Source organism: Catharus ustulatus, chromosome 2 (assembly GCF_009819885.2).
Source record: "Catharus ustulatus isolate bCatUst1 chromosome 2, bCatUst1.pri.v2, whole genome shotgun sequence".
Classification (NCBI taxonomy): domain Eukaryota; kingdom Metazoa; phylum Chordata; class Aves; order Passeriformes; family Turdidae; genus Catharus; species Catharus ustulatus.
Genome location: NC_046222.1, coordinates 3,830,140 through 3,843,945, shown reverse-complemented (window position 1 = coordinate 3,843,945; position 13,806 = coordinate 3,830,140). Strand labels below are relative to the sequence as shown.

At 43.9% G+C, this 13,806-nt stretch overlaps 1 protein-coding gene across 6 annotated transcripts in view; it reads right to left on the bottom strand.

Moving 5' to 3' along the window:
- Nucleotides 1-13,806, bottom strand: part of EPHA6 (EPH receptor A6) — a 363,966-nt gene that overhangs the window by 40,857 nt on the left and 309,303 nt on the right. For all 6 annotated transcript variants that reach the window (XR_004420696.1, XM_033085021.1, XM_033085038.1 and 3 more), the window contains one exon: nt 11,344-11,553. Coding sequence is in view for 5 of the 6 variants with exons in the window: in XM_033085021.1 (XP_032940912.1) it covers nt 11,344-11,553 (210 nt within the window). In the remaining variant the exon portion in view is untranslated. The remainder of the gene's footprint in view (nt 1-11,343; nt 11,554-13,806) is intronic.

The following is a 13,806-nucleotide window of genomic DNA, read 5'->3' as shown; positions in this document are numbered from 1 at the left end:
TGCAGTTTTTTGTCTTTTTAAAATATTCTGTCAACAAAGAGATGCTTAATATTGGGAGGCACAGGAATCTATGAATCTTTAAGCTGATGAGGATACAGCCACAGTGGGGCAGTCAAGGACAAGATACAAGATTTGCCTCTAGAGCACTTCCATGGAACAGATCAAATATTTTAGATACTAAGGGCAAAATCCCACAGTGCTTAGTCAGGTAAAACTCCCATTGGCCTCAACAGGAGTTTTGCCTGAGTAAGTACTGAGTAAAGACTGTGATGTCTGACCTAGATTGATCAGAGTCAGTCACACCAATCTAACACTTTTTTCAGACCGTGCCGCAATATTCCTGCGACATTCTGCTTAAAGGGAAAAACAGAAACCGCAAACTGTGAATCATCCTCCCCTCCCAACCCCCCCTTACAATGAAGGGAAGAACTCACAGCTGGGCAAGAAGCTGCTATCCTGAAAGTCTGTCAAAGATCAAAACTCAAAAAGAATGCAAGGAACTAAAATTGACCGTTGCAAAGTTTTGAAAATCTGATGGATCGGGAAAGCACACAAGCGAGATTCCCAAGGGCTTGTGTGTGACTGAAGAGGATCTGGCTTTCATTCTTGCAAGCAAACAGGCAACAGTGAAAAACATCTTACTGTAGTTATCCTTTTGAATTAGGGCAAATCACAATTCCTCCATGGTCAATGGAAATTCCTCTGGTTGATTTCACCAGGGATTAATTCAGGTGAGTAACTGGGTCAGCCTTGTTCCCAAGTTAACACTTCTATTACAGAAATATGAAAGTAGATTAAGTTTAACACACGTGTCTACCTTGATTCAGAAACTTCCTTCTGTAATTACAGAATCTGATTTACAACAACTTTGATATCATGTACAGGAGAAATATAAGAATTAGTATCAAAGTGAGCAGAAAAATTGATCAGCATGTGAGATGTGCATTTTTTTTTACTTCCTTCTTCTAGCTGAAGTGAATACCAAAACCTTGACATAACAGCAGTCAGGCCACAGGTTCCCCCAGGAGAGAAAAGGAGAGATGATGAAACATCAGTAGTGCACATCTAAACACAAAAGCTAAAATCATACTAGGCTGGAACTCCCCCCTCTCATATTTCACTGGACCTACCCTTTGCCAGATTCATTACATAAAGAGTAGTTGAGCAATATGGAAAGGTACTCCTTTTTAATCTGTGAACTCTCCATCATTTATATATCCTAAACCCTCCTAGACATGCAGTATTAGCCAGAGAAGCAGGCAGAATGACAGAATCATTTAGTTTGGAAACACCTCCAAGTTCATCAAGTGCACTCATTCCCCCATCACCCCCTGTTCATCACTAAAACACATCCCTAAGCACCACATCCACACATCTTTTAAACAAGGATGGTGACTCAGTATATCCCTAATGCTGATGTTTGTCCCCAAAAGCTCCCCACTTGCCCTATTCACATAAATAAAAAAAGAAAAGGAATCTTGGTTTTCCTCCAACTTGTGTTTTGAACACTGGATATCAGAACTCCAGGCTAAAATCAATTAGGGTCAAGTCCTTGCTAAATTAGCAAAATTTGTTTTCTGTGTTACCATTTATTTTCATGTAACATGAACATAAGTAGTGTCTCTGAAATTTTAATGCCTCTTTCTCATTTGATAAATTTCAAATTGATGACAGTCATTAAGAAACACAAGCCTAGCCACTCACATGCAAATACAATGTAGGGTAATTCTTCAGGAACAAGTCAGAAAACCCTCCACCCCTTAACAGACAGTGCAACCATACATCAGGTCTTTAGTACACAGGAATTCCCAGTTCTGAAAAATAAATAGGATTTCATCACAATCTAGCAGTGCTGCTGAGAATTTTCCCTCGTAACTCTTTGCTCTCCAGTTGACACAGCCAGCTCAGTGCAGCACACACCACAGCAGGGGAAATGAGACACAAACATAAATGATCTACAGCAGCTGAAGGCACAGGATGAGTCTCCTCCTCTCCAAGCTCCTTCCCTGTGAGCTTTGAAATATGCATCTGAACAACTGAGTGCTTTTAAATAACCAAGTCCAACAGGTGGTTGGTTTTGGAGTTTTTTTTACTAGAGTCAAGAATTCATTTAATCATACTCATGGACTTAACACATCCTGCTGTGTAGTATGTCAAGACTTAATTATAAAGCTTTACAAAAGCCTGGTTAAGCCAAGTGCTTCAAATTTTCAACCCAGAAGTTTTATATGCCTGCATGCAGAGTAGTTAATTTTTACACTGGTATTTAATGTAGCTCATAAATTCCCATTGAGAGTGGTACAACAAATGCAAACAAAAAATCATCCATATCTTATTTCCTTTCACCTACCAATAACTAAATAAAGGAGTTAGATCTGAGCTGTTTGGCTCACTGGAGCTGAATGATTTTCTTTTCCCAGTGAATTACTCACCTCTTGTAAGCACACAGTAAATAAATTTTATAATAGTTTCTTAACTCATCCTTGAAAGTTACCAGTAGTTTTAATGAGAAAAAAACTAAAACACACAAAACACCTACATGAATAAGCTACATTCTTTTTCAAGGCTTTCAAGAGACTGTCCTGCTGGTTCTATATATCAAAATATCATAACCTATGGGAGTTACTGTCAGCTGACATGCTACTGAAAGCAACTGCTTTGACCTTAAAGGACTGCCTTGAAGTTCATGAAACAGAGTATCAGGAGCTGTGCATAGTGCAGGTGTGTTCCGGCACAGGAAAGGTATTTATGATTTATTGCACCTTGGTCAATACATTGAATACTAAAATCCTAAATGAACTGTGATCCTTCATTTGCAATAAACAAAACAGGCACATTCAAGATTACATTCATTCACAGAATTGGCAACAGATCAATAACTTTTTATGTCAGTACACCTAGTTTCTTACTCTTAAGTGTGGATAGTATTGTTCTGAGTGAATAAAGATCTCACTAAAATGTAGAAGCATGTTCTGCATGTTTACAATAGCTTCTTCAATTGTAGTTTGAAAATGGCAATTCTCATTAAAAATTATAAATGCATGCAATCGAATCCTTACATGGTTAAAACCCCAGATGCCTGAAATTAGATTAATATTCAGAAAATTGTTAGCCTTAAAAAATACTCTATTAACAGTATGAGCAATTAACAACAAAATGACAGCTCATAGCATGCAGTGCATGTATACACATATATATAAGTGCACTGCTTACACTTATTGGGCTGGTGTCCAAGGAGAAGAGTGTGCATAGACCATTTTTCAAGGTTTTCATGCCCAGCTGAGAGGCCAGTAACTTTGGTGCCTTGGTAAAATCCAGATCTTTTAAAAAACACCACCTGTAGCTTTCTGAGATTCATAATCCTCTTTTACTTCAGAAATTATCTGTGAGTGCATTGACTTTTCCACCTCCTCTGTCCTTGCACAGCTACTTAGGATTTGCTCAGAGATGTAAGATTGCCTCTTTGTATGGACTGAGTACTGGCAAGTTTTGAATCTTACCCAAAACAGACTTGAGACTTGTGACTCTCTGTGAGGGGAAAAACTGCTATCACCATCAGGGTTAAATGTCACAGATTCATCAAATATCTCCTAAGATGCAAAGATGTCCAAGAGCACCAGCACTACAGATCTGTAAGTAGTTCATTCTCAGTCCTATGAAACATTTGTAAATAAAACCACTGAGAGATGTTCAGAGTCAACGTGAGAAATAGCAAAAGCACATACATGTAGAGCTCAAAACTCAAATTTGTTAATATGAAAATGGGAGGAGCCAGAGAGACAAAAAGGTGAAATCAAGCTAAAAGAAAGGCAGAGCTTGCAAATCTTTTAAGGTTGCATCCTTTAGATTGATTACACTACAATATATTATTCCAATTTGAAATTACAGTAATTTCACGACCATAAGGCGCACCGGACTATAAGGCGCACCCGCCGGGAGTTGGCAAAATTTGCAACTTTGTAGATCAGATAAGGCGCACCGGACTATAGGGCGCACTTTTTTTTTGCAGCGAGGCTCCGCCCCCAGCTCCCTCCGCGCGGTTGCTCGCCGAGGCCCCGCCTCAACCCGGCAGCCATTGGCCCCCGGGCCCGCCTGTACCTGGCGGGGGCGGTGCCGCGGGGCCCCAGGCCCGCCTGCATCCGGCGGGGCCGGGGCATGGCCGCCACCCCTCCGTGCTGCCTCTCCGGGGCCGGGCTATGGCCGCCGCCCCTCCGTGCTGCCTCTCCGAGGCCGGGCTATGGCCGCCGCCCCTCCGTGCTGCCTCTCCGGGGCGGGGCTATGGCCGCCGCCCCTCCGTGCTGCCTGCACGGGGCCGGGCTATGGCCGCCGCCCCTCCGTGCTGCCTGCACGGGGCCGGGCTATGGCCGCCGCCCCTCCGTGCTGCCTCTCCGGGGCCGGGCTATGGCCGCCGCCCCTCCGTGCTGCCTGCACGGGGCCGGTGGGTGCCTGTGGAGGGGCGGCTCCGCCTCCACGGGGCCGGTGGGTGCCTGTGGAGGGGCGGCTCTGCCTCCACGGGGCCAGGGGGTGCCTGTGGAGGGACAGCTCTGCCTGCACGGGGCCGGGGCATGCCTGTGGAGGGGCGGCTCTGCCTCCACGAGGCCCGGGCGTGCCTCTGTAGGGGCTGCGCCGCCTCCACGGGGCCAGGGGGTGCCTGTGGAGGGGCGGCTCCGCCTCCACGGGGCCAGGGGGTGCCTGTGGAGGGGCGGCTCCGCCTGCATGGGGCCGGGGCGTGCCTGTGTAGGGGCGGCTCCGCCTGCACGGGGCCGGGGCGTGCCTCTGGAGGGACGGCTCCGCCTGCATGGGGCCGGGGCGTGCCTCTGGAGGGACGGCTCCGCCTGCACGGGGCCGGGGCGTGCCTGTGTAGGGGCGGCTCCGCCTGCACGGGGCCGGCGGGTGCCTCTGGAGGGACGGCTCCGCCTCCACGGCGCTGGAGGGTGCCTGTGGAGGGGCGGCTCCGCCTCCACAAGGCCCGGGCGTGCCTCTGTAGGGGCCGTGCCGCCTCCACGGGGCCAGGGGGTGCCTGTGGAGGGGCGGCTCTGCCTGCACGGGGCCGGGGGGTGCCTCTGGACGGGCGGCTTCGCCTGCACGGGGCCGGGGGCTGCTTCTAGAGGGGCCGTCCCGCCTGCACGGGGCTGGGGCGTGCCTCTGGAGGGACGGCTCCGCCTGCACGGGGCTGGGGCGTGCCTCTGGAGGGGCGGCTCCGCCTCCACAGGGCCGGGGCGTGCCCGCCGCTGCTCCGCCCCGCCTCCACCTGGCAGCCATGGCCCTGCCGGCTCCCTCCGTGGCTCGCAGCTCGCACTTCCGGGTAGGCAATTTTTTTGAACTTTGTCCATCAGATAAGGCGCACCGGACTATAAGGCGCACTTCCGGGTTCCAGGGAAAATTTTAGTCAAAAGGGTGCGCCTTATAGTCGTGAAATTACTGTAAATTGGATTACAATGAATGATGCATGTTGCTTTGAAAGCCACATTAGGAATGAAGTACAAAATACCACCTTTTTTACAGTCAAAATCTTAAAACAAACTTGGGTTGAATTCATCAACATCATAATTTTGGGGATGTAAAAGTGAAATGCAAATTTTTAAATGCATTTCTCTGCCAAATCCATATTTGGAGTTCCTCCTCGGAGTGATGTGGAAGATAAAAGCAGGGATGAGATGAAGTTTTATAATTAAATTTAACCATTATGCTCCTTTTTAATTTCTCCACATCTAAATGCAAATTTGCATGCTTTTTTGTATGCATTCTCAGAACTCAAGTGGAAGTGAGTACTCACAGAAGTTCAAAGTTTGACAGAACATGGAGTTTAATTTTATGTTTCATTTCTGTCCTGGGACCTTTCTCCTAAGAGTCAGCCTTTGTTGTGGTCTTTTACAGCCTCTTTATTTCTATTATTAAACTTAAGGAGGGTTAAATAAACCAGAAAACCTCTTAGATGAACTTGGGATCACAGATGGGTAAAACCTGAAGAGAGAATTTGAAAATGAATGTTTCCAAATGTTTAAATTTTGTCACAGACATTTTTTCATCTTCAGGGGTCGCTGCAAACCACCCAAGTAAATAGAAAGCACCACACACTGCACTGAATGGCTCAGTTTGGGATTTCTGTTACTTTTGAACACATAGTTAATTAAAAGTTATCACCACTGGTACAGCCCAGAAGGCAAAAACTCTTTTTTTCCCAAGACACTCCTTCCTTTGGCTACTCCTTCACCTGCTGGCTGCTTGTCCAGAGTATGCTCTGTCCAGGTCACACAAGAGATGAGAGAGGCTTGAAGAGGCAGATGCAGAATCTCCAACCCCAGGCCCCCTCTGAGAGCAGGGAAAGGATCCAGCTGAAGCTGGCACTCACAGGTAGGTGGCTCATCTCACCACCAGCAGGCACAAATCCCATCACACACTTTAAACCCAGTTACTGCAATTCTCACACATCAGCTCAGCTCTTGTTAACTTGCTTCCTGCCCACATTCTGAGATATTAACTTGCTAGTTCACAATATTTATGTGTGTGCCAGAGTCCCACTAGAGTAATTCCTACTGTCACACTGCAGTTAAAAGCAAACCTTTGCCCTCAGCAGGGTGTGGCCAGCTGAGAGCAGGGACTGGCAAGGTCCGGGGGCTGGCAGCAGCAGCTGGATTCCTGCACAAGAGCACAATAATCCTGATGAGGCAGGATGGTACCAAGTGACCTATCCAAAGACAACCCCTTTGGGATCCCATTGAGCTCTGACAAATAATAATATAATCTCACACAGTAGCATTGGAAGGATATTTTAATTTCTAATACCCAATCTAAATCTTCCTTGGAGCAACTTGATGTTTCCTCTCATTCTGTCATTCATAACCAGGAGCTCCCTGGCTCCTTTCAGGGAGTTGTAGAGAGCAATAAGGTCCCCACAAGCCTCCTTTTCTCCACTGGTTCATGCTCCAGACCCTTCATGTCATGTCACACACAGAGTTAAAGAGCTGACACCATTTATGTTCATAAGGTCACCAATGAGTTTTCAAGAAAACAGGTTAATGCAGACCTTGGCAGCTTCTTTTTCTCAATGGTTGCCAATAACCAATTTACTCTACAGTCCATTATTAATTCTAACCTTAAAGTAAACACCTAATCAATATGCTTGCAATAGCACAGAGGTTGTTCAGAACCTATTGCTTAACATCCCAAATTAATTGGAAAATCATTTGCATCTTGCTTTACTATTCAGGAAATCAAACCTTCTCTCCCCAAACTTGTTACTTGTGTTCTGTACTCAGGGAAATCTGAAAGTATTTTGCAAGGTGGAAAGTACATAGCAAAGTAAAAAATCATCCTGATCCCCCCAAAGTTTTGCTACTTGCTAGTATTGATAAAGATTACTGGCATTAATCTTTGCTCTTCTAATGAATCTAATGAGTCTGAAATCTTCCTGGATGGGGTATTTCACCCAATTGCCTTGAGAAGAATCAAACTTATAAAGTTTACAAAGTGATTCAGGAAATACAGTGCAATAAATCAATTCTCTAACTAATATTATGGAAAGAAGAAAATATTTCATATAATAAGGTTGGATGAATGAATTCAGAATGGATTCAGAAATAAAGCTGATAAAAGAAATCTGGAATACGTTTCTTCATCATACAATTCTATTTGTAGCAGCTTTTTGTCTCACTAAAAATTAGATTTAAAGCAGATTATTAAAGTGTCACATATAAGAGAAATACCAGTTTAGTTCTTTTTGCAGTAGTGCCACAAATTCTGTTCTGATTATAAATATTTTGTTACAGGTAAAGAGTTGTTCTGGGTCCATGGGGTGCCTTTTGAAAGAGGAGGCCACATGTGAACCCTGACCATGTTTTAAACTAAATGAATCTTCAACATGTAACACAGTCTATCTAAAAGCAGGGATGCAAGATCCTAGATGTCCTCTGTATTGACACAAATGCTTATTTATATACTAAAAATGCCTTTTTATGACTGTTGCCTTGGAAACCACTACTAAAAATGAAAGTTTTGTCTCCAAAGGCAAAACCCTCACAGTACTCAGTTATCCCAAAGTTTGCTTATCTTTTCCTGATCAATCAGGAACACAAAGATTTGCAGTCAAATGTTCCTGGCTTTTAATTCCTCCTTCCTATTCTAAAATGATATCTTGCTGTAAATTTTTTTGATTCCAGGTAACAAACAGGAATCTATATTTTATTTCCTGAAAGCTTTCTCATCAAAGACATGTTTATATCCCTTGTCCCAATAGGTTGGAAGAAAAAAGAATATATTCACACAATAATTGACCACTGCATCACAGATATAAAAGTCTATTTTAGAGTTACAGTGTATTGTACATAATTTCCAAAGAAAACATCCAATTGTACCATTCAGTTTCTGACACCAGGACTAAGACAAAAAGGGGAAGATAAAATAATCACTTTCCTCTGAGCACTGACAGTGCTGTACTGGGAGATGTGAGGCTAAAAATACCCCTACTCAATATGCAGACCCACTCTGTGGATTTCTTGCAGTTACAGGTACGGGGCTGTTACCAATAAAAATCTCTGTGGAGAGGAAACATGAATTCTAAAAGCATGAGAATCTTTGAGAGAACACTGAGGCTTTAACCTTCACATGCTGAAAACACAGTATGGAAATAAAGAGATGCTATAAAATCCTCTAGTAATACACATGGCCTGCTGCTGGGAAGATGTTCATGAGGAGGGAAAAAGGTCAGTGCCAAAATGATGGGCAGTGAGAGCTGCAAGAGGATTTGGTAGCCAGTGTGGGTTTCTGGTCCCTTTTGTTACCATGAAAACCTTCCCTGAGTCCTCCACAGCCACTGTGACAAATCCTTCCTTGTGTCCCCACCCTATTTTGGTCAGAGCTGTGCTGAGTCCTTGTAAAAATTGACAGGGGTTTTGGACTTCTGCTGAGTGCTCCTACAGAGAAGTCTGCTGGACTTGCTCCAGGGGAACAAGGATGGAGCCCATGGAAGGCCAGAGCATCCCACAGGAATTCTATGCCCAGTTCACACAGAGCGAGTGTAACACAGAACAGGGACTGCAGCTGTCAGTCTGTCCTCAGGAATGAGGGAAGGACACTTCCCAAGAACCAGAGGGGACAGCAAGAACTGGGCAGGTTCTGCCTCAATGACTGAAACACTCAGTGGGAGAGGACCCACTTGTAAGGCCAGGAAAGCGGGAGCTGAAAGAAAAAATGATTTGAAATGCTTTTCATTTCCCTTGTACCTTCTACTACATACAACATACTACATGTTACGTACTTGCACATACTAATACAATTACTCTCTGTTGCTTTGAATTCCTCCCATTTCCAAAGCTTTTAGTTCATATCATAATGGTACATAGACTTTTCCTTCCTTAGTTTATATGCTTTTTCATCTTTGGGGGGTTCACGGTCAAAACAGATTCACCTTGGATGGCTGGCTGACACAGGGATGTGCCACTGGCCATCAGCCTCTGTGATATCCCCTCCTGCTGGAAGTGCTCTAGGTACCTGCTCAGCAGCTTTTGGCAGCTCAGCACCCGGCTGCAGCCTTGGCAGGTTGGAGCAGTGGCTCTGAGGCACTTCTGAATTCTACACCTACAACAGGCTCTCATGTGAAGCAGCTGGATGAACCGACAGGAAAACTGGGAGCATTTCAACAAAGCCTGCTCTACATTTCAAGGAAGCCCTTCAGAACAGATAAAGGGAAAAAGGAGGATGTCATGGCACTGATTGTTTTTTTCACAACATAGCACTTCCTGATTAAAAGCAGCTCTAGCCATGATGAATAGGACAGGCACTAACTGCTCTGTAAAACTAATTGTTCTGTGTTGGTATCCAGCAGAAAATGACAGGATAAATAATAGTTGAAAGCCTCTGATTATCATTTGGTATCTGTCCTGGTATCACTGGGAGAGGGGCTGCCTGGGCTCAGAGCTCAGAATGTCACTTCACTCCTGTCCCTGGGGCATTTGGTGCCAGCTGAGCTCCTCACATGGGATTAGCAAGGCTCAGCCCTCATGTGAGAACCTGTTAAGCTGCAGAGATGTCTATTTTCCCTTTCAAGCCTCTTACCAAGAAGCACTGTGAAGCAAAAGAGGTTTTGAGAAGTAAATGAAGGAAATCCCTGCTATAAAGTAAAATCTGGGGTCTTTTTTCCCTTCAGCTTGCATATTAAAACCAATAGAAAACCTTGCAAAATTATTTGTTTTCCTCTAAGTCAGCTTGCAGCTCTGTATAGAACTTCTAATAGAAGTTGCAGCAAAATTATCAGAACACCTCTCTTTTAGGCCTAAACTAAAAGTAACATATATTCTACATATATAAATATATAAGATCTATAATCCCATTACAATATCTACATTGAATTCAGTAGATGCACCACAATAATTACTGCAGTACAGAGAAATTAGATGAATTCCTTATTTTGGCCATACATCACTTTTTAAGGTGGAATAGAAAAGAAAAGGGTGAAGTAAATTATTTAATGTTCATTTATCTTCTCTATTACAATTCTGGCACTGTGCCCTATCATGGGAATATACAAATTCTCCACATTTTGTGAGTAGTAATGAGAATTCACTCCTCCTCTGAAATAGTTTCAGTTTAAATGATAAATATGAAAGTTACTCAAAAATCAGCTTGCAATTAGCTGTTGTGATAATAATTGGAACTGAAATGCAGTTTGGTATCAGGAAAAAAATGGTGTACTGGGACTTGTCATTTGAACAAGCTTCAAGTTCAAGAATTTTTCACTTCACTGGAAGTGCCCTCCACAACACCACAACCCAAAAAACCCACCCCAACTCTTCTCACCCAAATCCCATTTGCCATTGCAGCAGTTTATTTGCATCACATGAGGAATTAAGTGTTAAGGAACTGACCTAAACCATGCAAGGAAGGTCCTACATGTCCAGCTAGAAGGTAAACTTCGGTGAAACAAAATCAAAATTCTCTAATGCAAGGATTAACAGCATGCTTCCAACACTGAAGCTGGTAAGGTTCTCTCCTCTCCCACCCCTCTCTTTTCCAAACATATCCTTGTAAACAAACACAAATTGCCAGAAGAGGAAACAACATGGGAAAAGACCCTCCACAGCCAACAAAACCTCAAGGAACGAGAAAGGTCTCCCACTTACACTTGCACATTTGCTTAAAATAAACTTTTGCCGAAGTTTATGACACATCCCTTAGCCAAAAATCAAAACAACTTCCCTTAGCACTGCCAGTGTGTTCACTGAACCACATGCCTGAGAAGGGAACAAAGCCAATTCCAACTGCTCTTCCTATGGCACAGACAGATCCGAAACTGGAATAAAAGAGGCACCAGGCAATCAGCTGCTCAAATTAGATAAGAAAACTCACACTTGTGGTGTAGGCAGCTTCGGGGTCATCCTCCAGCACGCGTGACAAGCCAAAATCAGAGACTTTGCACATGAGGTTGCTGTTGACCAGGATGTTCCGCGCTGCCAGGTCCCGGTGCACGTAGCCCATGTCCGACAGGTACTTCATGCCAGAGGCGATCCCCCGCAGCATCCCAACCAGCTGGATCACTGTGAAGTGCCCATCGTGCTTCTGCAAGGGAACAAACAACACGGCTACTTCCATTTATTTCATCCCAGTCAGATGAACCACAGCTCTTATTCCAAATGCTTTTGTCACCCATCCAGCGAAGCTGCCCACTTGCAAGCTTGTTTTCTCAAGGACTTGTGTTGCTTGGCAGTGCTTCCCATCACATCTCTCATTGTGCAGCTTATCCCCCTTTCCTCCACATTTTCACACATTTCACAATCTTCCTACTGACAACATTTAATTGCTTTCACACTTGGTTACCACAAACGCCTTCCCCCAACACTATTTTTAGTACAAGAATGAGAAAGGACACAAAACTCTTCACCTATTACTCCATGACCTCAGGAAACAGAGAAACCTCTTTTTATTGTCTCAGCCTTGATTGTCTGCATTGAGCTACTGTTACCTCACTTTTATGGTATTTTTTTGGGGAGGGTTGGTTTGTTTTAAAAAAATCCCAAAATAACCTGAGAAAAGTCTGGGGCTTTAGCTCATGCTGGTTGTGCACCTAAGAACTAATCTCTGAACATCAGATTAAAAAGGAGATTTGGGGTGGAATTCAGGGGTTATGTAGCTGTTCCAAAATTTTCCTGGCAGATTAAGGTTAAGCTCAGACCCATGAATGCATTAAACTGCTTAGCACCTTCTGAAAGCTATTGGAGTTGAACATGTAAATAAGAGTTGTACCATTAACTGTGCTGGATCAGCTGGGCCTCAGTTTCTCCATCTGCAGCATCAAAGCTAACACTTCTTTAAGTCCTGCATCAGACAGCTCCTGAATTAGGTGGCAATGGGGACCTGCACAGAAATGTGCAGGTTCTTTGTCTTGTTTAGGTCTGCCCTATCTACCTTTCACAGCAGACTGCCTGCAGAAGTATTTTTGTGACCTCAACTGGCAGACATTTGGCTTCTCATGGATTTATTCAGTGACCCAGGCTTTTTATGTTCAAAGCAACAGCCAAACAAAAACAACTCCTGCAAACAAGTTAGCTTTCCATTTTCTCTTTCAACACTTTCAGCATCAGGCTACAGAGAAATAACAAGTCTTGATCAGCATTCAGGACACTTCTATAGCTTAGCTCATGCATTTTAGCAAGGTGATTTTTATAAGGGAGAAACTTACAGAAGTTTAGCAAAAAGCAACAGGCCTAACTGTGCTCAGCTTTATCCCTGGTTCAGCATTCCCATAAAGATTCAATGATTTGGGGCTATATCCAGCCAGTCAGGATATGAACATTTAAAGACTATGACAAAAATCAGAAAGAAAATGGTAAAAGGAAGATAACAACACACCTTGTCAGCTAGAAGATGTCACTGCCTTATTACACTACTCAGCAACACTTGTATCTAAGGAGCCATGCCAAACACCACAGCCACCTCCCAAGAAAGCACATTTAATGACACTTCTTTGAAACCAGCCATTTACAACTGATTTAGAGCATTTTCCCCCCTTGAATGTGTCAGTATCTTCTGTCTCTCAAATCTCCACACCAAAGTGGAGGCAGCTCTCCCCAAGGCCAGACCTTCCCTCATCAGGTCACCATCAAGGCCACCTGTGAGCAGCTGGTTCTGCAGAAGACACTCAGGTGAGGGTCAAGACACAACTGTAATGAGTCCCGAACTACCAGTGCCAGGTGTTTTAAATAAACTCATTCCATCCAGCAATTAAGCAAAGAGAGACAAAAGATTATATTCTGAACTACTCTGAGCTGCTTCCTGTAAAGGAAGGACAGGAATTCTAGCCAGTATTTTTGTAATGAGGCCACATGAGGTTTGCCTTTTATTTAGTAATTCTAATCATTCAATTGATTAAAAACTTGCATAGTTGGTTGCCAACAGTTAATACCCTTCCCACTTCCCATATACAGATTACTTCTTTCAGCTAACTGTAGAATTAGGATTTGGAACAAAGTGCCAGCACCTGACTTACGCAAAATGACCATTCAAGCCCCTCTCTACCCAACACCAAAGCATTAAACTAAACCAACCCCTCAAACCTCTAGATTTTACCTCCTCCTTATCCTCCTTACCAGCTCCACTTTTTCAACAAACCTCAGAGTCATCTGCAGTACCTCCTTTTTGTCTTCTTGGATTGCAAGCATTCATTCCTTCCCTTTTTAATTTCTGCTCTTTCAAATCTAGAGCACGCTTGGCTGATTTTTCATAAAACATAACCTTTTGTCTGCTCTTTCCAAGTCTCAGTACTCCCCTTACCAGCATAGCTGTAATGCCAGAGTTTAAAACAATCTCATGCTT